General features: G+C 44.6%; 1 protein-coding gene across 2 annotated transcripts in view; it reads left to right on the forward strand.

Moving 5' to 3' along the window:
• The first annotated feature begins 4667 nt into the window (after nucleotides 1-4667).
• The window catches only part of PARP1 (poly(ADP-ribose) polymerase 1), a 42274-nt gene continuing 29897 nt past the window's right edge, over nucleotides 4668-17044 (forward strand). Inside the window, exons 1-3 of one of the 2 annotated variants that reach the window (XM_036277435.1) lie at nucleotides 4668-4963; nucleotides 11498-11663; nucleotides 16224-16339. In XM_036277435.1, the coding sequence (XP_036133328.1) occupies nucleotides 4844-4963; nucleotides 11498-11663; nucleotides 16224-16339 (402 nt within the window). In that variant the 5' untranslated portion in view covers nucleotides 4668-4843. The remainder of the gene's footprint in view (nucleotides 4964-11497; nucleotides 11664-16223; nucleotides 16340-17044) is intronic. The other variant, XM_036277436.1, reaches the window with a different exon arrangement.

Raw genomic sequence — 17044 nt, forward strand, 5'->3', positions numbered from 1 at the left:
CAAACAGGGAAATGAACTAAGACATGTTTACACCATTTAAAAAAAACAACAACACCCTACAAAGCTTAAACATCGTGGGAAATATGTTTTAATGGGCCAAAAGGTAGTACAGGAAATTCACAGAAGAAGAAATTGAAATAGCCAATGAAATATGAAAACAAACAAACCAAAGTACAACATGCATTCAAAATCTGAAGACTATAACCAAAGCTTAACTCAGGATAAAGTATACAGCCTTAAATACACATTGAAAAATAATAATAAATGACTACTTGGTAGGGAGTGGAGGTAGATGGTGAAATAGAACTTCCATCTTTTACTCTGTACACTCTTGTCTTATCTAAAGCATCTCTACCCAAAATAAACATAATGCAAGATACGTATGTAACTTTGAATTCTTATCATCACATTTCAAAAGTTAAAGGAAACAAAATTAATTTTAATAAAACATTTTATTTAACCCAATATTATTTAACCCCATATTTCCAAAACAGTATCATTTCAACATGTAAGCGATATAAAGAAAATACTAATGAGATATTTTACTTTATTTTTTTTGCACTAAGTCTTCAAAATCCAATGTGCATTTATACTTACAGCCATCTCAATTCAAATTCGTCCTCCAGAAGTGCTCAGTAGCCATGTTGCTAGTACTGCTGTACTGGACAGAGAGGATCTCAGTATTTACAGAAATATAAAAACTCTGTATAAATAAAATAAATGTAAATGACACTATCATCCCACCAAACATCTCACAGAGTATGGTTCATCTATACTGCGAATTTTAATGTAGCTGTTAAAAGGAACAAAGGGCCTCCTTTTTCTGATAGGAATAAATATCTCTGGGATATTAAAAAAAATTAGGGTACAATATGTACATAATAAGATCTCAAACTGTGAGAGTGTGTGTGTGTGTGTGTGTGTGTGTAGAACGAATCCAGCAGGATATAGGCCAAACTATAAAGTGATGAGTGAAAAAAAAAAGCCCAGCCAGTGTGGCTCAGTGGATTGAGGATGCAGGAGGCAGCCGTTGGATGTGTTTCTCTCACATAGATGTTTCTCTCTCTCTCTCCCTCTCTAAAATACACTGATGAGTGATGACCTCCAGGGTGTGAGAGTAGGGAGAAGAGGAAAAAAACTTTCACTTTTTATTCAGTTTATGTCTGTTGTTTTGTTTACTTTTTCCTTTTTTAAAATATTTTTGATTTTTTTTTTTTTTTTGGAGAGGGAGAAAGATAGAAACATTGATATGAGAAAGAAACATCGGCTGCCTCCTGCACGCCCCCTACAGGGGATCAAGCCTGCAACCCAGGCGTGTGCACTGACCGGAATCAAACCTGGACCTCTCAGTCCAGGGGATGATAATCTGCTGAGCCACACTGGCCGAGCTGTTTTTGTTTATTTTTATCAAGGGAAAAGCACAATAAAGTCCTTAAACTCCTGGTTCTGTCTCTCTCTTTCACATCTTATCCCCCAGCAAGTCAACAGTATTTGGGCTCAGGTGTTCCTCAGGCATCTCTGGAGGTCCCCAAAGACAGTGAATCCGAGGGGACATTTCCTTGCTCCTGCTCAGTCCTCTGTCCCCACACCACACAGGGATTGGGGTTCTTTTGGAGCTGGACGAGCAACTGAGAGTAATAAGCACCTAAAATATTCAGAGAAAATTGAGGATATGCTGTAAAGACATGGATTTCATTAAATAAATATTTTCTGAGGGCCAACTAAATGACAGGCATCAAGCTGGTGTAGGAAAATAAAAGTTGAGTAGAACATTTTCGGCCAAGGACTGAAACCTAATGAGGGCACCAGCTGTGGACACAGCTGACTGTAATCCGAAGAGGCACCAAGGAAACAACAGAGTTATTGGGACAGACAATGAGATAGATAAGGAGAGAGCTACTTAATGGGAGGCCCTGGAAACTGAGGGGGGAAAGGGAGGCAGGGGCTCAGTTCTCATCCCAGCTTTAATACTGGGTGACCTTGAGCATGTCAATTCATCTCTCCTTGTCTCCATTTTCTTATTTGAAAATGAAAACAGCTCCTAAAAAGGATGTAACTTAAGTGAACAGAGAGCACAGAGACTGAGTCAGACAGGTGCCATGCTATAAGGGAGCTCAGACCACATGGAGAGACCATGGTAGGTGTTTCAGGTGACCACCCAGCTGACATCGAGCCAAGAGTCAGCTGCAGCCACCAAAGGAAGCCTTTGAGATGACTCCATCCACCCTGGGTGAGAACCAACTACTTGATCCCAACTAACCAACAAGTAATAATCATAAATAATTTTTGTTGTTTTTCACCACATAGTTTTGCATGGCGATGCAGGAATTGATCTCTACAACAAGAAGTAGCTAGAGATGGAGAACAGTAATGACTGAATACCCCGCCCAACAGGTGGGGGTTTAATTCCCGGCCAGGGCACATGCCCAGATTGTGGGCCCAATCCCCAATGGGGGGCATGCAGGAGGCGGCCAATTGATGTTCTCTCTCATCGATGCTTCTATCTCTCTCTCCCTCTCCCTTCCTATCTCTAAAATCAATAAAGAAAAAAAAATGTTTTTAATGACAGCAGCCAACACAACAATAGATGTTTGGTGTGACTGCCCTATCTTGAACCATAAATGTGTCATATAAGAGAGTTGCATCTTTAAAAAACACATAATTGAATACCCCATTTAGATGAGCAGCCCCCACTGTGCTCCAGCCAATAGTTTCCACCTGAGAATGAAAGGGCAGATGTTCCCACATTTTGACATTTTTAAAGTAAAAACAGAAATCCAGATTTTTATGGGAAATGTCCTGGTTTTGCAATGTTGACACATAGTTCAAAACAATTTTAAACCTATTCAAGACAAAACTATGGGTTAAATTGGGCCTTCAGGCCACCAGTTGTCAGTCTCTAATTAGGAAAGTAGAGTGGTCATTGTCTGCCTCTTTCTCTGGACATCTCCCTTACCCTGTCCACATGGCTGCAGTGAAGTCCCCATGTTCTTACACAACTGTACTTCTTGGTCACTGTTGATTGGCTCATGAGTGGGACTCTGACCCACATTAGTTCCATCAGAATTCTTACCTGAATGTGTTTAGCAAAATGGAGGAGAAAAGACACCCCCCCCCCAAGTCAACCTCCTATGAGAGAGAAGGATGTTCCAGAGAGAGAGGCAGAGACAAGAAACAGAGGGAGTCCTAGAGGCTTTTGAATCCCTGGATACCATCATCTCTACAGTTCCTCTACATTTTAGTCCTTCTCATAGTTAGGTTAATTCTTCCTTATATTCTATGAGATACCCCAGTCTACCCCCCCCCTCAAAATTCCCCTTTTTTGGCCTATTTTCTTTCAAGCTGGGTTTCTGTCACAATATAATCAAAAAATTCTAATACAGGAGTTTAACAGAGTAGTTTAAGCAGGGTAGAAGTCACAATCAAATTTATTTTTTAGAAAGATAACAAGTCATTAACTGGGGATTCTTGCCTATGTCACATAATCTGTTTACCTACTCAACATCTATGTCTCTTAAGGTACTAGTCTTCTTCCTCTCTGTACTAGAACAAGTTATATGAATTTCATTCACCCTATGTATTTTTCTTGTCTTCTATAACAGATCTGAATATTCTCAATCAGCACACTCCGTTACAATGTTTGAATATAAAAAATAGCATAGGCTTGAAAAAGGAACCAGTTAGATAAAAATATAGTTCTACATTAAATAACAAGATCTAGTAGCAGGGTATCTTTTTTTTTTTTTTTTTATCCTTACCTGAGAACATTTTTCCATTTTTTGTTCAGATAGAGTGGGAGGGAGAGAGAGGAAGAGAGAGAGAGAGAAACATAGACGTGAAACGGACACATCCAGTGGCTGCCTTCCGCACAACCCAACCAGGACCAGGGACAAACTGCAACCAAGGTACATTCCCTTAGTGGGAACCCAACTCGGGTCTCTCTGGACCGCAGGCCGATGCTCTAACCGTTGAGCCAAACCGGCCAGGGCAGCATATCTTTTAAGGACCGCAACCTCAAGTAGTGATGAGCTTAACACTGAGTTGTCTCCAACACCTATGAAGTGATTTGAAAACATCTATGATGACTTGCTGCCAAAGTCACAGGTACTGTTCATACTCCTGAGGTTTGCATGCATGCATTTCAAGTTCATAACGAAGGCGATGCTAGATTTCAGTTAGTATTCCGTCCGGAAGGTCTGCAGACCGAAGTGAGCACCCAGCCAAGGGCCAGCAGGGGTTGACCTCCCTTTGGCAGATCAACCACATTCCCAAGCTGGCCCAGCCCTTCCAGACCTGGCCGCCCTCAGGGGAGAGAAGACACGCTTATTAAAAGGGAATGAGGGTAGAATTCATTGGAAAAGCACGTAAGCCTTCCAGGCGACAAAAAGATTACAAGCGTGGTGCCGGATCCTCCCAACAGCTACTGCGGCGAAGCAAACCCAAGTTCTGCGCTGCAGCCCACCAAACTCGCGCAGCCGCACGCGCCGGGGAAGTACCGCCCTCGCAGCCCAGAAGGCGCGCGCGCCAGTGGCCCCGCCCCTTGAACGCGTGCGCCGAGGGCCCCGCCCCTCGAACGCGTGCACCGAGGGCCCCGCCCCTCGAACGCGTGCGCCGAGGGCCCCGCCCCTCGAACGCGTGCGCTGGAGGCGTTCCCGCCGCCAGGCATCAGCAATCTATCCGGAGCTGCGGGTGGCCGACGCGGCTCGTTCTGCGGCGGCTCGGGCTCGGAGGGGAGCGGGGTGACGGGCGGACATACGCACGCGCGCGGCGCAGAGAGGCGGCGGCAGTGTGTCTTCAGGTGGCGGCCGCGGGTTCCTGAAGCTGCAGCGGCGCGAGGGGGAGGATGGCGGAGTCCTCAGACAAGCTCTACCGGGTCGAATACGCCAAGAGCGGGCGCGCCTCCTGCAAGAAATGCAGCGAGAGCATCCCCAAGGACTCGCTCCGGATGGCCATCATGGTGCAGGTGCTGGCGTGAGGGCCGCTTTGTGCGCGGCGGGGCTTCCTTGTCCGGGAAGGGTGGGGGGAGGCCCGGAGGGGCGGGCGGGCCTGGCCCCTCGGAGCCCGCGCCGGGCCTTGGGCGCTGCTGCTCCTCGGCCGGCGTGTAGCCGGTCGGGTGGACTCTCCGGAAGGTTTTACTGCTCTTGCAGGAAAAGCCCGGGAAATACAGTCTGGAGCTGAGGGTGCCTTTTGCTTTGTAAAAATGAGGAACCGTTTCTGTTACCATTCGCCCCAGGGAAGGAAATGTGGTCTTTTGAGGCTCGTCCGATTTTGACCTACCTTGTTCTAGAAGATTTTTGTCCTACATTGATGGCGACGACTGGCAGGAGAAGATTTTTTTAACCTATTTTTGGCTGTCCTTTCAACACCCGCTCACCCTCTTTTTTTTTTAAGTTGATTTTAGAGAGATCGATTTGTTGTTCCACTTATCTGTGTATTCATTGGTTGATTCTTGTAGGTTCCTGACTGGGATCAACCCCCAAACCTTGATGTATTGGGATGACGCTCCAACCAACTGAGCTGCCTGGCCAGGGTTTCACCCTCATTTTTTTTTTTTAATTGTGCAAAATTATGCAAGTCGGTGTCATTTCTCTACAGTGCGTTCATTTTTTACCTGACTTTTTTATGTAAAATAACATTTCCCCAAACTTTCCAGGTTCATAGTTGAGTTCTTTTGATGCAATTTGCAGCACTCCGGGTTTGAGTAAGAGTGGCTTGGGTTGAGGGGTTCTAAGGGGGACTTCTTGACAGATTGGGGATCCCCCCCTCCTGGGTTCCCTTAGGCTTCACAGTGGGGCGTTGGAGGCTCTGTGAGGTGGTGTGTCTGAAAGCCCTTGCCAGAGGGTTCCTGCCTCCAGCTTATATTTTGCCCATGTCCACCTGTGTAATCTTGATGCTCACCTGCCCTGTCTCCCCACCTCCAGCATAAAGCTGTCTGTAATCCAAGTTTAGTGCTCACGGTCAAGGTATTTTGATTATCCCTCCCTGCGGTGAAGCACTAATGTGTTTAGGAATGACCAGAGAGTCCTCACTGGATTTTCAATACTGCTGGGGTGGAGGGGAGTGGGTGTAAGTACTTAGGTTATTTCATTTCATGATCTGGCGGGGACTGGAGCTGTTAATCTTGGTATCCTCAGGGTTTACCTAGCTCGGTACCTAACACACAGTCCTTAATCATTCAATAAATACTCGTTGAGCACCTAGTGGGTTCCAGGCACTGCATTGGGTACTAGGGGCACAAAGAGAGACTCGGCCCTCGGAAGCTTTAGTTTGATTAAAAGGAAGATGACTGGTAAACATTGCTGTCCAGGGATGGATGCCATCTGATAGAGATGTGCCTTAGGCATCTGTGCCCAGTATAGGAGCTTGTATAAAAGTCTTTGTTCACAGAAGTGGCAGGAATTTGAAATGGATTAACAGACCTGCCATCTGAAACTGCCACATCTCCCACTAAGTGTCTTTGAGCTTTACCGTGACTGTATGGGTGACTGATCTTAGGAAGCTGTCTTCTCCTCCAGGGGCTCTTAACCTGAGGTTTGGGGTGTGGGTAGAAGGTTTGTGAGTTTAGATGAGAACAAATTTACATTTCTACTTTCACTAACCTCTAGATAAAAGTCATGATTTCCTTCAGTTAGGAGCATAAGCCACAAAGGCATATTAGCAGTACTTGTGATTTTTGTCACCATTGGTAATTACAGAGATTTTTATATCACTTTACATTTTGGGGGGATTTCTCTAAATTTACTCTCATCACTGCTTCAAGATAACAATAGTTATTAGCGTGGGTGCTTGATTTTGTTATTTAATGCTTTGCAGGTCATGGGTTACTGTATTCCAGTAAGCTTTTTAAATGTTTTGGTAACTATTTCAATTTAATTGATTTCCTTTGTGAACCTGTCTTTTGTCCTACATTTTTTTGGTTGTTGTTAATCCTCCCCAAGGATATATTTTTTTTTAATCCTCACCCGAGGACACTTTTCCATTCTTTGTTCAGATAGAGTGGGAGGGAGAGAGAGAGAAACCTCAACGCAAAAGGGACACATTGAGTGGCTGCCTACCGCACGACCCAACCAGGGCTAGGGACAAATTGCAACCGAGGTACGTGCCCTTAGCGGGAACCGAACCCCGGTCTCTCTGGACCGGAGGCGGATGCTCTAACTGCTGAGCCAAACCAGCCAGGGCTCCATTGATTTTTTAGAGAGGGAGGGAGGGAGAGACGGAGAGAGACAGATTGATTGGTTGCACCCCAACTGGAATCTGCAATCTTTCAGTGTGCAGACCAATGCTCTAACCACTGAACCACACCGGCCAGGGCTGCCCTGCATTTTTAAATGTTATTCTGAGAAAGGGACATTTATAGGCTTCACTAGGCAGTTAAAAAGGGCACTGTTCTATTGCAGACAGACAGAAAACCTAAGTACAGCCAGTGTCATGAGCAAGGACACTGAGGAGCACAGAAAAGGGATAGCTCTGGCTGGGGGAGTCAGGATGGCTCCATTGAGTAATCAGTTCCTGAACCAAATAAACTAACATTCTGGGTCCTCTTTTTTTTTTTTTTTAAATCCTCACCCGAGGACATTTTTGCATTTATCTTCAGATAGAGCAGGAGGGAGAGAGGTGGGAAGAGAGAAAGAGCGAGAAACATCTATGTGAGAGAGACACATCGAGTGGTTGCCACCTACACCACCCCAACCGGGGCCAGGGACAAACTGCAACTGAGGTCCCTGTCCTTAGTGGGAACCAAACCTGGGACTCTGGGGGGAGGGGGGGGCGCAAACCAGCCAGGGGGATTCTTTGTTATCAAAAGTATGTGTAGCCCTGACAGGTTTGACTCAGCGGTTAGAGGGTCTGCCCTCAGACTGAAGGATCTTGGGTTTAATTTCCAGTCAAGGGCATGTACCTGGGTTTGAGATTCATCTCGGCCCCAGTCAGGATTGTGAGGGAGGCAACAAATCTAAAAATCAATGGGAAATTATCCTAACCACCCACCCCCACCCCCAGGCGAGGATTAACAAAAAGAAAAAAAATGTGGTTGTCCATAATGGTAATTAGGGAGTGGAGTTTTGATTCAGGATGTAAAGTTGGTCTTCCATGCTGTGCTTGGTGGGGGTCAAAAAGAAAGAAGCCATTCTTCTCCCTCTTGGATTGTAAAACCTTTTACATTTGTATGGGAGGATTGTTCCGGGTGTATCAAATACCTGATACTTGAGCAGGCTAGCCCTGGGGCAGCCTTGAGGGGATGAACTGAGTGGAGGTTGTAGTGATCCTTCTGTTCTCCTGTCTTGGGAGGGTTAGGGAACACATTGTCCTCACGTTGGGTGTGGTGATGGGTCCTTTGCTCTCTGGGGTGAGAGCAGTGGAGTGGCCGATGAGGACCCTGGTATGGGAAAGGTGCTCAGTACACAAAGATCTGCCCTTTTCGAGAGAGCCTTGTGGCTGCCCAGTGATAGCCATAGTCATGTGACCTTGGTCTAGTTCCCTTCCTGTCATATTCTCAGATCTAAGGTCTAGGGTAAAGCTTTGCTTTGGTCAAAGGTTCTTCCTCTTAAGGGAGTTGGGGGCCCCAGTCATCCATGCATGGGAACACAGCACCCAGACCAGAGTTTAAGGGATAGGTGTGAGGCCCTAGCAGAGCCAAGAAGATACTTTGCAGTTACAAGTTCCATTGTGGTGGCAAAGCCACTTAGCCACGTGCCCTCCTTTGCATGAATGTAACTGGAACATTGCAGAGGGTACTAAGGCGGGGTACTAAGGCAGGAAGAGCCAGGTGGAGACCACTGCAGATGCATACAAGATGGCCTGATGCTTAAGGATGTGTCTGCTGCCTTGGTGAAAGTTGGAGGGCCAGAGCTCTGGAATGCTGTTTGTTATCTGGTTTGGGGACCTCTTTTCCACCGCAGGGATCTTCCCTCTTCCTTTCTTCTTTCTTCCCTTCGGGCAATCCACAAACAACCCTGAATGCCCACTATGAGCAAGCAGGCTTTGCCAGATGTCAGCAAGACGGACGTTGTGCCTTTCAGGGAGCTTCTAACCCAGTGCAGGACAGACATTGATCAAATAATCACCCAGATGGATCATTCTTAACTGTGGGAACGGGGCAGGGGCCCTTAGGGGACCCTAGAAATTGCTGTTTGCTCTGACTAGGACTGCAAGAGTTCTGGGCTGGGGGAACAGCTGAGGGTGCTGTAAGCAGGCTGCCTGATGCTGAGGAGTCTTTGACATTCTGGCCTTAACCTTCCATTTTAATCTGTTAAATCTAGAAAGAGGCCACTCATGTAGTAGGTGAGGACTAGTTGGGAGACCTTGTCACTGACTTTTCACACTGTTTCCCGTTTCCACAACTCCATCCTTAAAGTTCTATATGGTGTTTACTTTTAATGTTTTAAGTTTTTTTTTTTTCCTTACCCGAGGATATTTTTCCATTTATCTTTGGATAGAGTAGGAGGGAGGGCGAGAGACATTGATGTGAGAGAGACACATAGGACTGGTTGCCTCCCGTGCAACCCCGGCCAGGACTGGGGACGAACCGCAACCGAGGTATGTGCCCTTGGCTGGAGTCGAACCCGGGTCTCATTGGTCTGCAGGCCGACACTCTAATCGCTGAGCCAAACCAGCCAGGTCTGTTTTAATATTTTTATTTCATCTGCATGACATTTGGCTTTATGTTAGAATATAAAAGCATGTGTTTGAGGCCTCCCTTGCTTCAGTCAGAACCATTTGTGTATTTCTCATTAGCTCTTCCTACCCAGCAGCGTAGTGCACAGAACCATGTTGTCAGAGCTCCCTTTGTGGACACCATCGCCCCCAGGCATTTATGAAACGGGGGTGCTGGTTTCCCCCACCCAGACTCAAGTGTGGGTGCCAGGGACCGAGTAAATGCCAGTGTTCATCCCACTCCGCCTGTCACTGCCACCTCCACTCTGTAAAGCCTGGGAGTGCATTGGCACTGTGGCAGTGAAGGGCCATACTGTCGAGTCAGTACCAACCCAAGTGTGACGCTTCAAAGGAAAGAAAACCTGCCACGAGAGGAGAACCCCCTTTTCCACGGGGCCTGACTTCCCAGTTCCTGCAGCAGGAAATGGTACTTCCTGAAGGCACATGCGCAAGCTAACAGTCTAGCTACTGGCCCTGGAGTTCTTTCGTCTGCCCTCTCTATTCTGCTTCCCTGATTTGTTCTCTTTCCTTCTCCCTCAAAGAAGTTAATGTATTCCAATCACATCTGTGTAGCTTCTACGAGCCTGCCACTTTTCCGACACACTTTCTCTGCCTTGCTCATTATCTGGGACTAGCTCCTTGTTATTCTAACTGCAGAGGCACTTCAGAGCCACACAGGCCCTCTGCGTTCATGCCTGACTCTTTTGGGCAGACAAGTGGAGTCAGTCCGGACATGAAACAGGCATCTTGTATGCATTTTACTATGCTCAGAGATAAAGCATGTTACTTAAATGGTTAAAAAGGTACGTGGGCAGAATCCTGTTTAAAAATGCCACTGTTTCTGTGGGTGTGTCCCATGTCCTGAGAGTGGCCTCAGCAGGCAGCAGCTTTCTTAGCTGTTGGAGAAGAGCCTGAAGAGAAATGTGGAGTGGAGGGGGGTCGGGCTGCTGTTTCTCATCCATTTGCAACTGTCCCCTGGCCGTATGGGAACCTGGGCAAGGCTGTCCTTATTTCACAGATAAGAAAACAAGGGCACTTGGGCTGTTTCCAGATCTTAGCTATTGTAAATAGTGCTGCTATGAACACAGAGGTGCATATATTTTTTCTGATTGGTGTTTCAGGCTTCTTAGGATATATTTCTAGAAGTAGGATCACTGGGTCAAATGGCAGTTTAATTTTTAATTTTTTTGAGGAAATTCCGTGTTGTTTTCCATAGTGGCTTCACCGATCTGCATTCCCACCAGCAGTGTACTCGAGTCCCCTTTTTTTCTCCTCACCCTCACCAGCACTTGTTGTTTGATGATTTGTTGATGGCAGCCATTCTGGCAGGTGTGAGATGATACCTCATAGTCGTTTTAATTTTCATCTCTCTGATGAGTGAATAAAAAGGCTGTGGTACATCTACACAGTGGAATACTGTGCAGCTGTAAGGAAGAAAGATCTCTTCTTTGAGACAACATGAAGAGACCTGGAAAGTATTATGCTAAGTGAAATAAGCCAATCATAGAAACATAAATATCACACGATCTCACTTATTTGTGGAATATAATGAACAAAACAGACCCAGAGACATAGAAGTAGGGATCAGACTGACAAACCTTGGGGGGGGGGCAGGAGGAGATAAACCAAATAACTTATATGCATAACCAGTGGATATAGACAACAATACTGTGAGTGGGGAGACAGGAGCGGAGAGGAGGGTGTCAGTGGTGGGAGAGAAAGGAGAAACATCTGTAACAAAAGTAAACAAGAACTTGATATGTTTCGTTGCTGAGGGCTGGGCTTAAGGCTGCGTTGGAGGTTAACCAACTCTTCGTTTACCTCCCTCTGATTCTCATCCTTCTAGTCGCCCATGTTTGACGGCAAAGTCCCACACTGGTACCACTTCTCTTGCTTCTGGAAGGTTGGCCACTCCATCTGGCAGCCTGATGTCGAGGTGGATGGGTTCTCTGAGCTCCGGTGGGACGACCAGCAGAAAGTTAAGAAGACTGCAGAGGCTGGAGGAGTGACAGGTGTGTACACACCAGGGAGGCAGTGGGTGTTACTCCCAACCCAGAGCTTCCAGGGGGACTTTTCCCAGAGAACAAAGAAAAGGTTCTTCAGCTCACCCCTCCCTGTTTCACACATGTATATGCAGAGAACAAGGCGTCCATGTTACTTCAGCCACGCCTCATTGACCCACCTTCCGTCCTGTTGTAGGATATTTTACTTTTCCAGATGCCTGAAATGTGGCCCTTGAAGTTGTTGTCTTGTTTTTTGTTGTTGTTGATCCTCACCTGAGGATACTTTTCCATTGATTTTTTTAGAGAGAGGGAGGGAGGGAAACATTGATGGGAGAGAGGCACATTGGTTGCCTCCTGCACCACCCTGACCAGGGCTGGGGATTGAACCTGTGACCCTTTTGTCCACAGGCTGATGTTCTAACCGCTGAGCCAAACCGGCCAGGGTGTGTTGTTGTTTTAATAGACTTTGCTTTTTAGAACAGTTTTAGGTTCACAGCAAAATTAAACAGAGTTCCCACATTCCTTCTGACCCCACAGCTTCCCCACCATTAACATCTTCCACCCGAGTAGTACACTTGTTCCAATCAGTGAACTTGCATTAGCACATCGCCTTCACACAAAGTCTATAGTTTACACTGGCATTCACTCATGGTGTTATATATTCTGTGGCTTTGGACAAATGTATAACTGTATTCATCATTATAACATCATAGAATATTTTCACTGCCCTAAAATTCCTCTGCACTCATCTATTTATCTTCTCCCCCAATAGCTGGCCAATACTGATCTTTATACTGTCTCCATAGTTTTGTGTGTGTTTTTTTTTCAGAATGTCATATGGTTGGAATCACACATTATGTAGCCTTTTCAAATTGGCATATTTCACGTTAATATGTATGTAAGGTTTCTCTGTGTCTTTTTATGGGTTTTTTTGTTTTAATGCTCACCCAAGGACATGCTTAGAGAGAAGGAGGGAAAGAGAGAGAGAAAGACATTGATGTGAGAGAGAAACAGTTCTGTTGACTTCTGTATGGTGCACAGGACAATACTCAAATCCACTGAGCCACTCCAGCCAGGCTCTTTCCATAGTTTGATAACTCATTTCTCTTTTTTTAATCCTTTCCCAAGGATATTTCTCTATTTATTATCAGATAGAGTGAGAGGGAGGGAGAGATAGACAGAGAAACATAGATGTGATAGAGCCACATCAAGTAGTTGCCTCCCGCACAACCTGGGACGAACCGCAACCAAGGTACGTGCCCTAGATGGGAATTGAACCCGCAACTCATTAGTCTGCAGGCCGACACTCTTAACTGCTGAGCCAAACTAGGCAGAGCATAACTCATTTCTTTTTAGTGCTGAATAATATTCTGTTGTTTGGATGTAACAGTTTGTTATTACTGGTACATACTAGTTTATTTCTACTGAGGGACATCTTGGTTGCTTCCAAGTCTGGGCAGTTATTTATAAAACTAGTGTAAACATCCATGTGTAGGTTTTGGGGTTTTTGTTTTGTTTGTTTGTTTTTTTGTCTTATTTGTTTTTGAATTTTTGTGAGTTTATTTGAACCTGTATGTATAGGTTTTTATATGGACCTAAGTTTTCAACTCATTTGGTAAATACCAAAAAGCATGATTACTAGATTGTATGTTTAGTTTTGTAAGAAGCTGCCAAACTGTCTTCCAAAATGGCTATAGCATTTTGTATTCCCATCAGCAATGAATGAGAATTTAAGAGTTCTTTGTATAGTTTAAATAACAGTTCTTTATCACGTGTCTTTTGAAAATACATTTTCCCAATCTATACCTTGTTCTCATTCTCTTGACAGTGTCTTTCACAGAGCAAACATTTTCTTTTGTTTTTTATCCTTACCTGAAGACATCTTTGCATTTATCTTCAGATAGAGTGGGAGAGAGAGAAACATCAATGTGAGAGAGACACACCGAGTTGTTGCCATCCACACGACCCCAACAGGGGCCGGTGACAAACTGCAACTGAGGTACGCACCCCCAGCAGGAACCGAACCCGGCACTCTACTGTCCGCAGGCCAATGATCCAACTGCTGAGACAAACCGGCCAGGGCCAGAGCAAACATTTTCAATGCTAGTGAAGTTTATCTCATCAATTATTATTTTCATGAATTGTCTGTTATTGTATCTAAAAGTCAGCGTTATACCCAAGCTCATCTAGATTTCTTTGTTGTCATCTAGGAGTTTTATAGTTTTGTGTTATACATTACATTTAAGTCTGATTCATTTTGAGTTAATTTGTGCAATAGGTATGAAGTCTATGTCTAGATTCATTTTTTTGCATGTGGATGTTCAATTGTTCCAGCACCATTAGTTGAAAAGCTCTCTGTTCTCCATTGTATTGCCTTTGCTCCTTTGAAACATCAATTGACTATATATTCATGTGGATGTATTTCTGGGCTCTATTTTAATCTGTGTACCAACTTGTGTATTTTGCCAATACTACACTGTCTTGATTACTGTAGCTTTATACTAAGTCTTAAAGTCAGGTAAGTAACATCAGTCCTCTGACTCTGTTCTTCAATGTTGTCCTGGCTATTCTGGTCTTTTGACTCAACGTAAACTTTAGTTTGTTAATATCTACAAACTTGCTGGGATCCCTTTAAAATTTGAAGAGTTTTGTTTGTTTGTTTGTTTGTTTTGTTAATCCTCACCAGAAAAGGTATTTTCCCATTGACTTTTAGATAAAGTGGAAGGGAGGGGGAAAGAGAAACATTGATATGAGAGAGATACATCAGTTTGTTGCCTCCCACACAACCGAGACTGTGCTGGGAAGCAAATCTGCAACCCAGGTATGTGCCTTTGACTGGGAATTGAACCTGTGACCCTTTGGTCCGCAGACCAGTTCTCTAACTGCTGAGCCAAACTGGCCAGGACCTTTTTTTTTCTTTATTGATATTTAGAGAGTGATAGAAACATTGATGAGAGAGAGAAAATCAACTCGCTGCCTCCTGCATGCCCCCCCACTGGGGATCAGGCCCACAATCTGGGCATATGCCCTGACCAGGAACCTAACCAGTGACCTCTTGGTGCATGGGGTCAACGTTCAACCACATTGACTGGGCCAGGACCTTTTTTTAAACCATTTTTTGAAGAAGAACTTTGGAGACCACATTCTCCTGTCTCTGTCTTCCTAAACTGACCCAGTTTAACCTCTTCTTATGGCTCTAAGCTGTTGATGGCAACAAGGCTATTTGTACCTGTGCTAAACTGTTTTCTGTCTTCCTGTCCTTTTTACAAAAACTGTTAGTGTAATTGTCTCCAGCTGCTTCTGGTCTGCTATAAACTGAGATCAGAAACACAGCTCAGAGTTGTGAATAAAAATAACAGTAAATTTGTCTACAAAGGGTCTGGAGAGCGAGTGTCATTTGTAGAAGAGGGAGAAACATCGATCAATCAATTGCTTCCCACATGCAGGCCGACAGTGGATCCACCTTCTGGTGTATAGGATGGCACTCCTACCAACTGAGCCACCTGGTCAGGACTTAATGCTATTTAAATAGTAGTGTGCTTTAATTTCTTCTTGTAGTATGTCTGTTGCTGGTATATAGAAATGTCTTTTTTTTTTTTCTTTATTGATTAGAGAGAGAGAGAGAAACATCAATGAGAGAGAATATCAACTGGCCATCTCCTGCATGCCTCCCAATGGGGATTGGGCCCACAACCTGAGCATGTGCCCTGACTGGGAATCGAACCAACGACCTCTTGGTGCATGGTTCAATGCTTAACCACTGAGCCACAACAGCCAGGCTAGAAATGTCTTTTATATTAACCTTATGTTCTTCAAATTTGCTGAATTCACTTAATCTTGCTAGTAGCTTTTTTTTTTTTAGATTTCTAAGGCTATCCCGCATATACAATCATATCATCTACAAGTAGAGATGGCTTTGCTTGTTCTTTTCTGAATTTATACCTTTTATTTCTTTTTCTTTTTTTTATCATAATGCACTTACTAGAACCTCAAATACAATGCCGATTAAGTGGTAAGAGGAGACAGCTTTGTCTTATTCCTGATCACAGGAGAAACACTCAGCCTTGGAATTTATTTTCATATCAGAAAAGAATCTAGCTTTTGTCCCAAATGCTTGGTTGTTTATCCCCAAGACTCTTGAATGATTCAACCTTTTCCCAATAATTAGAAATGCCACCCAGAACATATGCTATCTTACATATATTTGTGTCTGTATCAAGATACTCCCTGTAATGGAACATTTAACTTTGATAAATTTAAGTACGTTCCACAGGGAGGGAGGGGGCTCCAATGAAAGTGGAGAGAGATAGAAGGTAAGACAACCACCAGCTAACATTGTGCTGTTTCCAACAGCCTGTCTGAGAAAGATTTTTATTTTATTGCCAGAAAAGAAGCTCTATTAACCAGCCACAATGGTTAGAAATGACATAGATGAAATGGACCAACCAAAATCAGCCAGAATTCCAAGTGTCCCAGTAGAAGAACCCCAGGGAGGTGGAAGGGGAGGGCAGGGATGCTGGAACTACACTGAGGCTGTTGAAATGAGCATTGCTGTGTTTGATGCCTCAGGCAAAGGCCAAGGTGGAGTTGGCAACAAGACGGAGAAGACGCTGGGTGACTTTGCAGCAGAGTATGCCAAGTCCAACAGAAGCACGTGCAAGGGCTGTATGGAGAAGATAGATAAGGTGAGAGCTTAGGAGTTCAAATATCTGACTCTGGGTTTCTCAGATTAGATGTCATTAGATATCTCAAAAGAAAAGAAAAATCGGGGCTTTAAGTACTAGCTCAACACTAGTGGTTAAAAATAAAGTGACGATTTTTAGTAAAGACAGGAGGTGACAGTGACTTTTTTCCAGTCGGGTCTGGACCTATTCACAGTCTAGAACTCGTGTCTGTAACTGCATCCACTCTTAGGAGACCAGGTTGGGGGTGGGGCAGGGAGTTTTGAAATCATTTACACAAAGGGTCTCTTCTGGGCCTGGCTGTAGCTGAGAGAAGGCTGTTGGTCAGTGTTTTATGGTAGGATTCAGTTTAAGAAGTGGGTTTGTTCCCTGGTGTGAGTCTCCATGTTTCTTCTACTTCATCAGAGGAACTTTATTAACCACCCTTTTCTACTAATTGTCATCCCTGAAAAATGACAGCCAGTTGGGTGCAATAGATGCTATATGAGTAGCAGGGGACAGAAGTGGAAGGATGGGCCTATACCCTCCAGCCATTGTCAACCTTCCCTGATCTTACACGTGTGCTATTTGATTAGTTTAAGGTTCCTGTATCCTCAGAGTATTGTACCAGAAATTGGAGGTAAGCCAGTGGGATTTAGAAAGGAAAATCATGACATTGTTAAACCTTCTCCACTACCTTCATCCACTACAAATTTGAGGCAAAAGTTT

Source organism: Molossus molossus, unplaced genomic scaffold (genome assembly GCF_014108415.1).
Source record: "Molossus molossus isolate mMolMol1 unplaced genomic scaffold, mMolMol1.p scaffold_m16_p_23, whole genome shotgun sequence".
Taxonomy (NCBI): Eukaryota; Metazoa; Chordata; class Mammalia; order Chiroptera; family Molossidae; genus Molossus; species Molossus molossus.